Source organism: Odontomachus brunneus, unplaced genomic scaffold (assembly GCF_010583005.1).
Source record: "Odontomachus brunneus isolate Ranch 3 - 2012 unplaced genomic scaffold, Obru_v1 Obru_scaffold_043, whole genome shotgun sequence".
NCBI lineage: Eukaryota > Metazoa > Arthropoda > Insecta > Hymenoptera > Formicidae > Odontomachus > Odontomachus brunneus.
In genome coordinates this window covers 1,025,753-1,043,006 of record NW_022639493.1, presented here as the reverse complement: position 1 = coordinate 1,043,006, position 17,254 = coordinate 1,025,753, and the positions used below count along the sequence as shown (strand labels likewise).

The window sequence follows — 17,254 nt, the reverse complement described above, 5'->3', positions numbered from 1 at the left end:
CTCTCTCTCTCTCTCCCCCCCCCCCTCTCTCTCTCTCTTTCTCTCTCTCATCGTTTCAGCGTATTTACGAAGAGCCGGCGCTATTCACGAGCTGAAGATTCTTGCACTCCATTAACACAGCGTTTGCATCGACGAGCCGGAAAGCCTCATCTCTCCTCTTTCCCCCTCCTCACTCTCTCTCTGTCTTTCTCTCGTCACAGCGAGTGGGAGATATTACAAAACGGCAGTGCAGTATTGTTTTACATCTCCCTCCTTCGCCGCCCGTCTGGCTTCTGCTCTACCCCACCTCTCATCTCTCAACGAAGAGAAACGTTCGCGCTTTCGGACGATGCGGAAACGATGCACGTGCGAGCGTATCGACGTTTTGCCGTCGTCGATGACGGCGGCGGCGGCGTCGGCGTCGACGGCGACGGCGGCGGTGGCGGCAGTCGTCGTCGTCGTCGTCGTCGTCATTGTCGTCGTCGTCGTCGTCGTCGTCGTCGTCGTCGTCGTCGTTGTCGTCGTCGTCGTCGTCGTCGTGGTCGACGTCGACACCGACGAAGCGCCCGTCGGTTGCACGGCCGCGCAGCTATCGATCTGGGAACCCACGCTTCCGTTCCTCCTCCGTCCTCCTCTGCCGCCACTGCCGCCACTGCCACCAGCACTGGCACCACCACCACCAGAGCCGCCACCACCACCACCGGCCTCCCGTAACTGCAGCCGCAGCTGCAGTAGCAACGACGGCGACGACTACGTCGACGATTTCCCGAGCAACCCTCTCCCGTTTTTGTTATTTGCATTCGTTTAGAAATGCGTATTATTCGAGGCAGTTATCGTCTACATTATTTGTTTAATCGCGCGCGTTTCCCACTCGAGAATATCTTAACGCTTCTTTTCGCTTACTCCACTTACGTTCGTGTATTTTTGCCATTATGTGTGTTATGTTTCAGTAAAGATTGCACGCGCGATTGTGCGTTTGCGTGTGGCTCCGACGACACGGGATTTCAAATTCTGCCGAATAATGTCAACTACAATGGGGTTTCGCGCAAGTAGAACGAAGGGTTTTCCCCTTGAGTTATTCTTTTAGCTCTTAAACTTACGGTACATTTCGCTCTTTAACCGAACCGCTTAACAACAGCAATTCTATACGCCCTTACCCTCTCGAGTGTTGGTATTAACCGATTGCCCGTCGTTGCAGGTGCAGCTGCACAAGACTAACGATGCATACTGTGATAGTGTACAGTTATACTCATTTATATATATATATATATATATATATATATATATATATATATAATAGCATATATAATAGTAAAAGCGAGGCAAATCGTCGACACAGTCCTCATTGCTGTTACCGCAGTTACATCTGCACTCACTCTTTTATTTCTAGCTTGCATAGTTTTTCACCGTATCTCTTATAGGATAGCTGGTTGATGTTATAATAGAACCAACGCTTAGCCGATCTATGTTTCAGTAAATAACCAAAATCCCACAGTGTGTTTATAGTATTAAAGCGCGATTTTTTTCACGGCAATGTTAGTGACAATTATAACAAAAATGTAAAATAGAGCAATGTATAAAAAGTCATATAATTCGTACTCATGTTATAATAAACGAAATATTATATTCTCTACAACGCGCGTTTCGTTTTTCTTTTATTTATACAAATCAAGATTAATCCTAATCTGACACACTGGGTTCATTGTGGACCCCACCCGGTTTTTAATTTTAAATTACCCACTAACTAGTGGAATGAGGACGGTTTTCGATTCACGCGTGAAAAGAAAGTTATAATTGGTGCGAATGCGAGGTTTAAACGCTGTTTAGTCACTTCAATTGCCTGTCATAACAAAACGGTAAAGTTGGTACGAGGTCGTATTTTGACTGCAGTGTCAGATTAAGGTAAAGAGTAAAATAAAAACGAATTTTCATTATATTTCGGTCCTTTATACATTGAATATAATATATATAAAAAATTTTATGTGAGTAGCTTACTTATTCTTGGCTATTTTATATGTGATCAAATTCTAATCGCGAGCAAGAACAAAATTCAGGTATATCCAATTTTTATAATAATTTAAATAAAATTCGCATTATATATATATATATATATATATATATATATATATATATATATATATAATAGATTAATATAGCAAAAATATGAAACTATTAAAAATTTTATTCGTTTTTTGACTGAAAAATAATGTATTTTTATATTTTCAAATAATTACACTTTTCAACAAATTGAGGTATATAATATATTCTTTTTCTTAACGATTTAGGTATTATAAGAAAGTGTTCAAAACATGTGTCCCAAATGACGATTAAAATTGTATTCTTAGGACCGATTTTTCCAGCCTCTTGGTAAGCTAACAGTTAACTTATATGTCTATCTTCGTTTATTTTTCAAATTAGACAAAGATAGACATACGATTTAACTGTTAGTTTACCAAGAAGTTGGAACAATCGGTCCTTAATCGCCGATTTATCTGTAGCTCGACCGGAAGTCAATCATTTTCAGTACATCATTAAATCAATCGATTACATAAGACACGTGACCGTCCTCGTGTCGGAAGCGAGATGGTCTCAGCTTTCGAATGCAATTTATCGCATGTCGTTACGACTTTTCTGCAGGGAGCTATCGACGAACAAATCCTTTGACGGGAACCGGGGCCCGTCGACAGTGTTGCGCGGGCAATTTCTGTTCAGTGGAATGCACCGCGCACCGTTCTCAGAGCGAGAGAAGTGTGAAGTCCGTGGTGCAAACGTGCTACAACGTGCTACGCGCGCATCGCGGATCTTCGTGCGAAAAGGGACCACATATGCCACTTAAAAAAAAAAAGAAAAAAAACTTCAAACTCTTCGGACAGCCATATTTCGGCGAAAAGTCGACGTACGAGCATGAAACAAAAACCATTTTCTTTTGGCGCCTCGCGCGCTACGCGTTTGTGCTTGTTTCATATGCTTTTGTCACGAAGCTTGTTAAATAGCACGATTACGACGCGTAGTATGCACGACGCGCGCATCGTTGTACGGAGAGAGATGACAGAATACGAAAATACTTAGGTACGAAAGTGGAGTGTTGGGAGTTTTTATCGTGTGAAGCACGTAATTTCGTGCGTGTTTCGTTTGGAAAAGCCCCCACGGAGATTCCCGCGTAATTCGTCCGTTTTTCCCAAACGTGCACGCTTTCGAGAGAAACCCGGACCAATATCGTGCAATCAACGTCGAGCGCCACGCGAGAAATTCAGTTTCTGCTGATGTACGTTCGCAAATGCTCGGTCAAAAATTGGCTGCGGGTGTTGGCCTCCAAGTTATCACTCCATTATGGTCCAATGTTAAGCCAATACTGACCGCCAGTGCCGAGACGATATCGGAAATTCGACATTCGGTAATGCCCTGACGGTATTTATTAGTGGTTTGATCAGAATACCATTCGTAGTATTCGTAACTGCAGCTAAATGAGTGAAACTTGTGATCAACTGTTCTTCGAAATAACTTATGGATAGAGTTTGTGTTGCGTTTGCGTTTTCACATTTATTTCCATTAGACAGGTGATAACTTATTCGTACGTTTAATATGTTTGCTTCTTTAATTAGCAACGAGAAGAAGAAAACCCACTTAAGGCTTATAAATGAATTATCTGCTGTTGGCAATATCGATCAGATATTTTAAAAGTATCAGTAGTTCATTTTCAAGATTATATTGAGTGCAGTATTATATATTGAAGTAGATTTGAGAAAAGAGAGAATTTGTGAAGTTAGTAATAAAAGTCAAGTAAAATTAAATATTGCTCGTGTGAAGACAAAAAGGTGTAAGAAAAGCTCGTCGGTAGGCGACGGTAAGAGCACAACGAAGACAAGACGATTATAGATCTGGGAATAGAAATGAATTCCAGCGCGCGGCATTCGACAAGTGAATTGCATTGCGGCATTTTATTAACGGAGCGGGCGTACAATTTCAAACGATAATAACGAGCAATCCCGCTCCTCGCGTCACCGATTGACTCTTGCATCGCGGACGAATTATCGCCGCGGAATTGCGAGATAAAGCGCAACGACGAGGCAGCGGAGTGCTCGCGACACAAGATAGTCCCGGCTGTAAACAACCTCCCGCTGAAGAACGCGTTCTCTCTCGCGTTTTTTTTCATCGTCAATAGTATCATTATCCCTTTCGCCTATTTCGTAACGCGTTTCTATTTGCACCCGTCGTCTTCGCTTCTCGCGTCCGTTCTGTTATCGTGAGATTAACTAACTGGCGATTTGTTTACCCACATTTCAATTAATTTATCGACGCATGCGTATTTGCCCTCTCCTTTACTCTCTCGTCGACGTATAATTAATTCAAATCTCTAGAGATAATCTGAGCGGGATAGTGTGATACGTTGCGCAGTGGTGAAATTCATAATCATGTATTATCTTAGCGAGATTCTGTAATTATTCTTAGATATTTACTTGAGTTGGAAGTTTTGAGTCTATATTAAGCCTGCAATATACAGGGCAATATCCCAGAGCAACCTTCAAAGCTCTCATGGAGGCGTAGTACGAATAACATAAAAAACCTATATCGTTTTGCAATCTTCGCAATAATTATCGAGATATTAATTAGAGAAGATTTGTAAATGATTATGCGAGATATAGTAGATGAGCTGTTGTGGCGACATCTGCCGTCATATGCTTGCACATTAGGTCAAACTGAACATAAAAATGTCCTCTATCTTTTTCCTAACAACTTTATAGATTTTTAGTTATTAATTAGAGAACATTAATATATTATCGCGAGCGATCATCCGCTAATCTTCTTTAATTAATAATTAAGAATCTAAGTTATTAGGCAAATGGTATAAGACTTTTTTGTTTAGTTCAACTTGATATATAAGCACACGTTATTTTGATGTTAAAAATGGCAACTGCCGTTTGTCCCATCGAAATTTGAAAAAAACATTTATTTAAAAATTATTTATTGTTTCATTATTTCAACATTCTACCTATATTTGGATTTTATTCCTAATTTCAATACGTAATGTATTGATTATGTTATTTACTCAACTGCATATAGACTATGTACGATAAACAAATATTAATAATCAATAACATCGACAAATAATAGGATTATTGGATAACAATTTTCTGTGTTCTTATAATTTTTAAATTATTTTTTAGTGACACTGAAAAATTCGAATTTATATTTAAAAGAAGAAAAAAAGAAAGAGTTGCAAAGTCACACAATTTCATAACAAAAAAATTACTTGACAATTTTATCCTGTAGTAATTAACTATGCCTTCATTTCAAATATAGGTTATAAAGGGTTTTTTTAATTTTGGTGCCCTCTAACTTTGACTCTAACTTTGATGGACAAACAGAAGACCCATACAGAAAAATGAATACTACCACTCTTCGTCATTAACTCTGCGAATTCTTTTGAATTTAAAGAATCAACATGGAGGAGCTCGAGACAGGAAACTATCCAGGCTATTGTATTTTAATGCTACAAATGATTGATATTACCACTGTTTTTCCTCTTTTATGATTTTAAGGATTATTTAGTATTTGATTATCTCAATTTACCAGTCTTTAATGACGTCAGAAACTTTGGTAGAACTCGGAGATTCAGATAAAGTGAAAGAGTTGTTAGCCTCGTCGCTGGGGACTGTCGCTACATCCACGTCCTTTTTTTAAAGATTGAAGAGATAGTATAAATGCGAATCAAAATCGCTCTGGTCATGTCGGTTGTGTTCATTGTCAGTGGCACTGATACTTACGTGAATATAAAATCGAAGGAACGCGTATTAATTAACGCGATGTCGACAAAAAATTCGACAAAGGTAAAGTATCTCAAGATCAGGCGAAATATTTTTTAATGACCCAATAAGAAATGTAAACAACTTACCGATACACGTATCCGCTTCACGGTGTGTGTGCGTCGTTTGAGGTCTTGGGACGTAATAACTCAATTACGAAAACATACGCGACACGCGAGAGAACCAAAACAATGGAGGACAACGACTATGTTATCTCTCATCAATTGCTAAAGCGTTAGCGCCTTCCACTGAACAACCGAAAAGATCACAACAGTCAACACTCGAAATATTCCGCACCTTTGAGGAAATCAAATCATCAAATTATTTAATTATCAGAACCGTTGCAAGTGCTGTATGTGTTGAAACTGTCGCTCCTACACATATGACAATCATTATTGGATAACGTGTGATCATTAGTTAACGTCGCGTTTCCGATCGACTCGTCACTTTCGTGAGGTACCATTGAGTGCCTACACTATAATGATGACCAGGAGCGAATGGTCTACAGGATGTAGGATGTAACGACAGTCCCCAGCGACGGGGCTAACAACTCGCTCACTTCATCTGAATCTCCGAGTTCTACCAAAGTTTCTAACGTCATTAAAGGTCTGGTAAACTGAGATAATCAAATACTAAATAATCCTTAAAATCGTAAGAAAGGAAAAACAGTGGTAATATCAATCATTTGTAGCATTAAAATACAATAGCCTGGAGAGTTTTCTGCCTCGAGCTCCTCCATGTTGGTTCTTTAAATTCAAAAGTATTCGCAGAGTTAATGACAAAAATTCCGATTCAGATATACTCAGAGGGGTTTCTGATCTCATAATAATCGACTGTATCACACACTACAAGATATTATTTATCTAATAATTGCAATTGACTCTACTAGCTAATATTTTTGGCTTAGCCAAGTAACTCGTCGATAAGACGTGTTTCCCTCGTGCTTGCTGATCTCTCATCCAATCGTTTTTCGCTAACCTGCATCATCCTGTGATTCATCATAGCTCATTATTGCCGCGTTTCGGTCATGTAAAATGTCTCGCTTATAGCTCTCAGGGGGCCCGTTCCGAATTTCGAGTAAGGTCTCCCATCAATCTGTATTTATCCGTTCCTATGAGAATGGTGGCGTCACATCAAAATTCCCGGCGACGCGAGAGGGAAAAGTTGGAGGACGCTTTCGCGGTTTCGGGGAAGTCGATTGACGCGACGCGACATCAACGACAACGACGACAACGACGACGACGACGACGACGACGACGACGAACTTTCGATCGGCTTTGTCGTCGGACATCGGCCAGGCGGTCGGGAATATTTTTTCACAGGTGAAAGCTGTGGCCACGTGAGACACGCTCGTGTGCGGTGAGCGGCGTGCGTTTTCGGAGCGGACGGACCGGTTCGAAGGTTCTTCGTTGCGAAATCGATGCACGCCGTCGTCGTTTCGCCGCCGCTCCGCGGTCGCTCATTTCGCGCGTCGTCGTGTCTCAACCGCTTAAGGATTCAAATACATAACGGAATGCCGTCCATGGGGAAAGGATTTTTCGCGGGAGCGCTTCTCTCTTCGCTATCATCGTCGCGAGTTTCACGTTAAAAGCACGAAGATGCAAATTTAACGAGGAGAAGAAAATATTTAGGCGTGCATGTCGTGCGGAATAACAATAAGGCCGTATACGCTTCGCAGTCTTCGTTGCTCGCGATGTGTGTGTATGTGTGTGTGGTGTTACGTAAATAGATATTAAGTGATTACGACGAGAATTCGCGTTAATTACAAGATCTGCGCAATCTCCTCGATCGGTGTGGATTCGCAAAAAAATATGGGACGTGATAGTTTACTCGCAAATAATATTTTAGGTTACCGTTGAGAGAGTATAATTTAATATTTATAGATATTCCATATGCATTTTATAATTTATATCGTGAAAAGCTTTTCGATTAATTAGGGGTTCATACGTTTCACGATAAACGTTGGTTTAATCTGGATCGCGATCTGGCGACTGACTTAGCTTTTTATTAAATCCGCGATTAAGTTTACAGAAATATCCAGAAATAATCGATCTATTGTTCTGCACTTTTCCGTGAAAAATGTCCAGGCGCAGCGCGGTTATGTGGGTATATATAGCTTCCCATGCAAGATGAAAACCTCTTACGTATCGCGTAATTGATCAATGCAATTGATATGTGTCGTTACTTTTTAAACACATTTTCTTCACCCATCGCGCTATGTTATGATTGAGTCTTTAATTAACACCTAAGGAACATTATGTGCACATACACGATTGATTTTCTATACTTTGTTAAAGATTATAAATAGTTTTTAAAAATGGCATTAAACATTATAAATAGTTTATCATTAAAAGTTATAAAAAGCTCCAATTTCCGTTATTCTCACGTGGTATCTCGGATTTCTAGCACTTTCTGCTTATTTCTGATTAATTCGGGGTGTAATTTGTATTACATATTTTGGCAATGCAATTTTTCCTGCGTAACAGAAATATCTATCAATAATAACTGATTTAAAAGTCAGTTAAATTATCAGTTTTAGGAATATTTAGATTCTTATTATTAGATAAGTCATCACACACATGTCCTGATTATATATATAACATATACTACATATGTATTGTGAAAAACATATTTGCATGTCCTTATTATAGATGGATATTCAGTGATAGAAATTGTACCAATTATCGTTGATATAATTAGCATAGTGACATACATGCAGTTATAATTATAAAATCAGTAACACCTGTCCGATTTATGAGCCTAAATTTTTATGAGCCTATTTCTATTGTTATCTCGCACGCTGATATTAGAGCAAAGACATCGCTCGGCTTTTTCAGGAACTTGCGGAATAACAACTAGGTTAACTTGATTAATCCCGGAATGAAGTTACTAATGTTATCCAGCAAAGATGACGTCAAACATTCGAAAACAACGTCCCTTTCTCTTGATTTTCAATGCAAGCTCTTATTTTGCTTGGATATTTGTTATCAAATTAAACTCGTAGTTTAACTACTGCCGTCGTTAATCTGTTAGGAAACATTTATACCAATTGGGATTTATAATTGGAGGAGTAAAAGCAAAATTTATAGAATTGAAATTGTAGATGTAATTGTAGATTGTAAATGTAGTAACAAAGAGCAAAAGTTGATTGTGGAAAAGAAATGTGATGTGTTCTGAACAATAAAAGATATTTCTAATTCGCAAAAGTTTGTTAGTAATAATTAATTGAATAAGTTAAGAAGGTTCATTTCAATTAAATGTTTGCTTAATAAATTAAGATTTGTGAAGAAAAAATCGCATGTATGTGCGAAATAAATAAAAATTATTTTTTTTTCTAAAGGCAGAGAAAGAGAAAACGAAAGTTTCTTTAAAACAAACAGTGAATTTAAAAAAATCGCAGTTATTCTCATATGCATTCAAGATTAAACATTAATATATATCCATGGAAAAAGTTTCGAGTAAAAAAAAAAAGAAAAAAGATCTTGTAACGCAAGGTGCTCAAAGACGTCTGGAAACGACTTTACGATATCACGCGTCGCGGTCGTCCCGAATACGAATACTCGATCGAAACGCACGATGCCGAGCGAATTATGCAAAGCGAAAGTACCCACGTAAGAACGGGTTGCGCAAAACCCCGTAAGAAGAACGCCCGTGTGAGGCCGGCTGGTAATATCGCACTGTCTCGGCGAAGACGCGCGAGGACGCGAGAACGAGTCTCCCGTTGGCGGATTTGCACCATCCGCCCGCGCAAATAGATTTGCCCTGGGATTTGTCATCCTTCACGTCCCATGTCGGCGCCGCCAGAAAAATATGATGCGGGCGTGAAAAGTATACAAATAATTCTTGTCGTTGAGACGCGTTATAATGACTTATGGAGTCATGATATCATGGAGAGAAAGAGAGAAAGAGAGAGAGAGAGAGAGAGGGGGGGGGGGGGAGAGCCTCCGATAATATATTCATATGTAACAACAATGATTATTATATTACAACATAATAATTGTTATTACAAAGAAATATGGTATCAGTCGAACGTAATAATAATTATTGTGTATGTGTGGAGAAGGAAGAGAGGGAGGGAGGTTTGCTATGCTCGCGCGTGTTTATGTTTTGTGTTTATTAAACACAATGCAAATGTGATTAATATGGTATATCCTTATTTTGTTATATAGAGTATCCAGTAATTATGAAAATTAATATGAAAATATCGTTAATCTTTGCTTCCTTTTAACTTCCAAAGACAGATTTCAGTGTATGTGTTTTGTGTGTATCGAGTAACTACTTCGGCGAATATTCTTTTCTACCTTTTCTTCTTTTTGCCACGAAAGATTCGCCTTGCATTCGAAGAGTCAGATAATAAAATGCCTGAAGGGTTAAGTAATAAAAGAGGAAACGTGATCGCTGCGTAAGGTACGCATGCTTCGACTCTAATCGAGACGATCGTTAATAACACGATAGTGCATGACGTATCGAGCGTTGATCACGACGTAGTGAGATGACGGCGACGGTCGTTGCGTGGATTTCGCAACGAATATATACTTTGAACCGAGCAATCGCGGTGGTTGCAGCAGCAAGTCAGCGAAAGCAAAAAATGAGACGTGTCACATTTTTTGCATACATTTTTCAATCTATGCTACTTTTACTATGTGTCATGTTCTTTAAATGTCGTAGATCGAGGCAGAAGGAACTTGACTTAATTAGTCCGGTGGAAAGGCGTATTATCGCGTTAAACCATTTCGTAAAATGTGATTCCTTTCGTGCGGCAATTTTTTGTATAGGTAGATAATTAAAAATGTAAGCGAACAATCCTCCGGAGTCCGAATGGGTATGCCAAGCGATGTGTAACGAGAGATTTATTACATCGTTCGACGCACGCGTGATTAATGCGATTTTATAATTCATGTTGAATCGCGATCAGCCGTTTCGTCCTATTTCGTCATATAGATGATATATGAGCATAAAGGGTTAAAGATTGAGAATCCCGATATTTGATGCATTCTCTCTTCTCCTCTCTTTTGTTTCGGTAAAATTCCACGTTCTAGATACGCACAAACAACCCCGAAACTCGGTGCATATTTTATTAAAATGAATCGCGATTTTGAGAAGACAAACATAGAGAGCAATTACATAGAGTGCAATTACGCAAAATTACGTGAATTCTTCTTCAAAAACAAGATGTAAAAACAACGATTCTCTAACAAGGGGATGTATTTTGACTTACCGATTTTGGTAAAAAAATTTTTATGGGTAGTCTTCGTCCAATGAAGTTTCTTGCAAAGCTATTCGGTGTATTTTTCGGAACTTGCAGAGAAAAATTTCATAAAGTTTAACGCAAACGTACATGCACTGTATATAGTCGTACTGTTGATTCCAGTGATTTGTAGCGACATAGCGGGAAACACCTAGACTCTTACGCTGAACACTCTGTTTCGAGTCTCCTATCTTACGGTTTTTCTCTTTTTTTTTTATATATGTATGGAGGTGTTGAATATATTTTGTAAATACAATCGCTATTTTATAATTTATTGCTATTATTTCTTTGAAAAATGTAAAAATCCGAATTATGGAAAGAAGCAAAAAATAATTTTACTAATAATATAAATGAATAATTAACAATTATAAATGAACATTTATAAAAAGAAATGTTATTTAGTAAAATTTTATTTCATAAGGCAATTTTTGGCGTGATTCAGGTACAGCAACTGAAGTGTATTAAACTTTACTAGAACATTTCCATATGTTTGATAATTTTAACAGCTACCTGGTTGATATCACACTGTACTTATAGCAACAAAGCAGAGTACCTGGATAATGTATATCATGCTACACTTATAGCAGCGAAATAGGGTATTTTTTGTTAGTTTAAGTAAGTTACAAATAGGTGCCAAATATGTCACACCTAAATGTAGACAATGTATTTTAATCTATATTCGTGTTAAATTTATTTTAGACTCGGTATTTCAATTAAATTTATCTCTAATTTGCGCTAACCCTAACGGATATTTAATTTTCCAAATATAAAATATAAAATATAAAATTATCTATTGAATTTTTTGTAGCTGCGTAGGTAAAAAATCTTTACCAATAAAGAGTAAAGCTAGCATAATGGTTTCTATACATTTCGATAGATGATGTTGAAAGACGTCTACCGTGAAAGTTTGATGTCAATCTAATTCTTAGTTTTCTTCTGGCAATCTTCCAAAGTTGCCAGCTGGTATAGTTTGTTAACAATGGATAAAATCGTGCAGTAATAAAATTCCTACATTTAAAAGGAAAATCGTCTACCGAGATTAAAGCAGAGTTGGACGCGGTATATGGTAATGCCTCTCATTCGTTTACAATCGTTAAAACCTGGATGGCGGAATTCAAACGTGGCCAAACATCCATTTTTTATGAAGAATGTTCCGGATATTTCAAAACAGCAATAGCCAAAGAAATAGTGGATTTTGTTTGCAAGTTGTGATGGAGGGCAGTCAATTGATTGTGAGGAAGATAGTAGTTGGGATTTTATCTTCAATCTTTTCTATTCTACATGAAAATTTGGACATGAGAAAGTTGCGCGATGGGTGCTGCGTTTGTTAGATCAAGAGACGCTGGATCAAGAACGGGTTCGGTTGGGCATGTCAAAAATGTGTCTTAAACGTTATAAGCGCAATGAAACCAATGTTTTGCGGCGTTTCGTTGCTGTCGACGAAACTTGAGTTCACCATTATAAGTCTGAGTCCAAACAACAATCGAAACAGTGGACTTCAAAGGACGAATCGACTTCAAAGAAGGCCAAAACAATTCCGTCTGGAAAGATGATGGACAACAGTTTTTTGGGATTTTCACTTATTTATAAGTGGAATAATCCTTATTGGCTACTTAGAGAAAGGAAAAACAATAAACGGGGAATCTATATTGACTTGCTATAACATTTGGATGACAAACTTAAGAAAAAAACGCCCGCATTTGGCCAAGAAAAACATTCTGTTTCATCAGGACAACGGGCTGGTTCACACCTCTAGTCGCGATGACAAAATTGTATGAATTGAGATATGGATTGATTTTACATCCACCGTACTTTTCGAATTTGGCTCCGTGCGACATTTTGTTCAATTTTTGATAAAATGACTCGGCGGGGAGAAATTTTCATCGAATTCTGAAGTGCAAAGTGTGTTGTGAATGATTATTTTTCTAGTTTGTAAAAGTTTTTTTACTAAAAGTATGAAAGGTCTAGAAAAATTGGAGTAAGTATCGAGTTAAAAGAGGATTACGTTGAAAAATAAATTTTCTTTTGCTCCAGAAAGTCGTGTTTTCTTCATCTCAGGCCGGAAACTTTTTAAACCACCCTAACCACCCACATACCAGTAGTAGTAATAATAGCAGTAGATTGCGATAGGTTTGCTTTGACAGTTCCTTAAGTCACCCAGATCTCTAAGGATCCACTGTGACATCATGTCGATTGTTTTTGATAGTAACTTTAGCCCAATGTTCTTTATCAGGTTTAATAGACTATTCACCCTCACTCTTTCCAGATTCTGGGGTTTTAGAAACATACTCCCAGAAGTTAGTATCTTTTGCAAACGAGTGTCGCAACGCAAAATGTGTATGCTATATTGTTTCTCAACTCCACATAACTGGTATGCTCTCTACTCGGTTAGTCCAAGGTTATACATATGTGCCTTGAGAATTGCATGTCCTGTTAAGAGGCCAACGCACATTTTTAGCTTTTGTCTGTTCATAACCAGAAGCTCTTTCGCTGCTTAGCAAAGGTAACAATAGTAGTATTTTCGATCCCTTCGAAGTAACAACCAGAATCATTAGTGTCTTCCTCGATTTTTCTCGCTTTGAAGTGTTCGAAACAATCCCAGAAAATTATTTGAACTTCCTTTATTCTTTCAACTGAAGACTACATAACTTTTTTGGGAAAGCTAAATTGTTAAATATTTCATTTTTAGTGATTTTTAAGCGAAAATACTCTGAGAAACAAACATTTCTTAGAATAGACCGGACATAAATGTGACTCTGGTTGCCATTCAGAGGGTATTTTCCCTGTTTAGTGCCAAGTCGCGAGTCACGTCGGCGCAATTGGCGACACCGAGATTGTTGTCTTTGGCACCCCCGGAATCGCCAGTATCAGCGCTTCACGCGGCTCCCCGACACCCCCGTGTTCAAGTCCGTTACCTTTTATGCTCCCTGACGAGGTGTGCGGTGTCTGGGGCGCGTGCGAGGTCAACGGCAACGGCGAGCCCGAGGAGGTCGCGGAGTGTTCCAGCTTGGAACTCACCGCGCTCCACATCTCGAACATGTTGAACGCCGTGGTGACGGTGTGGAGCGACGTCTGCCAGGCTGATGCCCTGATGCTGTACCACCGGGCCGCCCTTCGCCGACCCGGCGTAACATTCGCGGCGTAACCACCGCGTTAATCCCGCGAGGGTACGTCTCGCCCTTCGCGCGGGACCGACGCACCACCACCACCACCGCTCCTCTCTGCCGAGAGTGATATCTATCCGCCGGCACTGTTAGGGTGCTACAGCACTCGCGATTAGTTTACTTTATATCGGTTCACCGGCGGCTAAGAAATTCACACTTTCCCCACCGCCCTCTTCTACTTGTGTCTCCTCCGTTTCTTCTTCTTCTTCTTCTGCCTCCCCCTCCTTCTCCGCCTCCTCCACGCCACCCCAACGACGGCGCAGCGTGACACGATTTATCGCGTACTACCACTTGCTCCCGCGACCGATGTGGTCGTCTTCGTCTTCGTCGTCGTCGTCGTCGTCGTTAAATCAGTGGTCGCACCGATGGTGCTCACTCTAGTCGCCCCGAAGTCGCAGCACGCCGAGTCGAGTACTCGTCGTGGTCGTTAACGTCTTTGCGCTCGCTTCGTTTGTCGTTATCGCGGTCGTTGGCGCGCTTCCCGTAGCCGGTGTCCCCGTAGCCGTCGTTGCTGTCGTCGGGAATCGCGCGAGCACCCAACGACGACGTGACATGGCTTCGTCGAACTTGGCTCCTCGCTTTCGATCTGGAATGAAGTTGCGATCGCGCCGCTCGCGCGACAGCTGTCCTGTATTCGACGCTCCTTAACGCGTGCTTTTCTAAACTTGTAGGTTTTACGTTATTTTTCTTTTCTGGAATGTTCCTCTCGGAAAAGAAAATATTTACCTTTTTTTTTTGTTTAAGGCTTTTGTTCGTTAAAGTTATGAGATTGCTTTGAAATTATCAGAAAGGATGCATTCTCCAGAGTAATTTGGGACAAGCACCCAGCTACTATTATACATGATTCAATTTTAATTTAATTAAATTTTAATTCCGACAAAAAGTAATTTTACTGTGATTTTCTCTTTTAACAAATTTCTCATGTGGATTTTCTCTCTTTAAAAATGTAAATGTATCCAGAAGCATGAAATATAAGGCCAGCTTGCGCGCGATCGGTAACTACAACTTTCATCGGATCGTTTCGTGCTATTTTGTTTTTTAAGCGGGGAAGATGTTAGAATCTTGCCAGACAGCGAATCAAGATAAAATCACAATTTGTGATGAAATTGTAGATTAATAAGAACAAGAATCGATTCGCAGAAATACCGACGCGAACTCTAAATTGTGAGAAGCTTACGTAATGCTTTCGAAAGTTCGCTCAGTGACTTTCTAAAATGGGAGAGTAACGAAAACAGGAGATCGCATTGAGAGCTTGAAAGATCACTTCTGATACAAGCATAATAAACACGAGACACGATATATGAATAAAAATCGGCAAGACAGAAGCAAATATAACAATATTAAACAAACGTGAATTTTTAGTTCTCGCGGACAATGTAAAAGCCTCATTTTCGGTCAATCCTTAAGCCATGTCGCCGGGAAATCAATGTCTAAACCGATGGATCCAATTTAACATGAGTCCAAATACAGAAAGTTGCAAGGACTATATATTTGCACAACAATATTGTAAAGCACAACAATTTGGTCTGTTCACCATCAAACTGTCTTTCCCAAGACCCACACTAACTTTTCGATAGACCCGTTTCAGCTTGTGCGATCAGCGCCGTCTGAATTATTTAAGAACGAGAAAAGAAGTGGTAAAGAGTCAAAGTGTAGGGCTCTTAAATGGCAATTGGACACGAAGCCCGGCAACATGTCACCGATTCCTAACGATCGATCTCCGGCCGACGTGAAAAAGCGACCGACTCCTGGCGCATCGATCCTGCATTTCCATGCACCACGGTGGTTCCCCTTTAATCCCAACCGCATTACAAGCAACGGAGAGCTCGCGCCGAGGGGAACCAAGCTTCGCTCGATAGCGAAGCTTGGCGACCACCGGCCGAGCTTGTAGGCCTGCTCGCTAACGTCGACCACCCACCCATACAGGCCGTCCCAAAAGAAGATCGGCGCCGGTGACACGGTTGAGTAGTTTCAAGAGAGTCGGAGGAAGTACACAAGTTCGAGATTTCGCGCTCTAGTCAATAACTTCTTCTTGTGCAATCATCACTTTATGAGATTCGGCGTGAAGGTCTGAATAATTGTTATGCAAACATAGGTGTGTACGCAAAGAGGGGAAATGTGTGGATCTCGGATCGACTGATGATAGAACGCGACAGTATCGATTTATGTGTTTTGTATTTGATTCGACGTTTCTTCAAATAAATAAACACGAATAAAAAATACAACTTGCGACTTAAAATCAAAATGTCAAAACTTTGGCACTGAATTTTACATATTTACATGTCTTCAATTACCCAATACGCTGGATTCGAAGGAAGAACCCTACAACGAGAAATTTCGAAGAGAAACCGAGAGAGATCTGATGATTCAAACAGCCGTACAGATTCGAAGATATTAACAGAAATATTGACAAAGATGTTAACGTCAACATTATCATAACTTCGGGACCCTACATAAAGGGAGTCCTCTCCACTAGCAATCGTTTGGGAAGCGCTGCTCGGGAGAATACTGAAATCACCGTTATATATGGACGCGGTGGACGTCCGCGGGCCACGATGGAAGGAGAAAATCGCAAGAGAAAAGGAAGGAAGGCGGAAAGTAGGAGAGATAGAGGGAGGAGAGGAGGAGGGAGAGGGCTCACGGTACCGTATGTACGGTTTACGTTCCCACTAGCCCACTGACTCGATGCTCCCTCTCAAGCTCTATCCTCTTCGCTCTATCTTCCCTTCACTTTAGTACCACGTCTAGTGGGTCTCCTCCTCGCGATCGGCGCGAAGATCGCGTAGTCTGATCTATCGCAATAAAGCAGTCATGCGCAAACTGCGGCGCCTGACTCCGTCTAATATGTAATATTTTTTTATAATAATGCTCGTATAATTTGCAATAATTTGGGCAATAAGTACAATGACAATGAACCAAAAAGCGAATTGTATACTTTTCCAAATATTCCTCGGTCTATTATCACACATTATTGTACACTTGAGAGAAAAAAAATCTGAAAAGTAAAACGAAGATTTATTATATATTCAACGGTTACTAATAACATATTTACTTATATT

The 17,254-nt window shown here is 39.8% G+C and overlaps 1 protein-coding gene across 5 annotated transcripts in view; it reads right to left on the bottom strand.

Moving 5' to 3' along the window:
- LOC116844604 (probable nuclear hormone receptor HR3) overlaps positions 1 to 17,254 on the bottom strand; it is a 146,907-nt gene that overhangs the window by 75,511 nt on the left and 54,142 nt on the right. For 2 of the 5 annotated variants that reach the window (XM_032816375.1, XM_032816379.1), the window contains exon 2: positions 13,947 to 14,781. The exons of the other annotated variants lie outside the window; for them this stretch is intronic. In XM_032816375.1, the coding sequence (XP_032672266.1) occupies positions 13,947 to 14,070 (124 nt within the window). In that variant the 5' untranslated portion in view covers positions 14,071 to 14,781. The remainder of the gene's footprint in view (positions 1 to 13,946; positions 14,782 to 17,254) is intronic. 5 annotated transcript variants of the gene reach the window in all.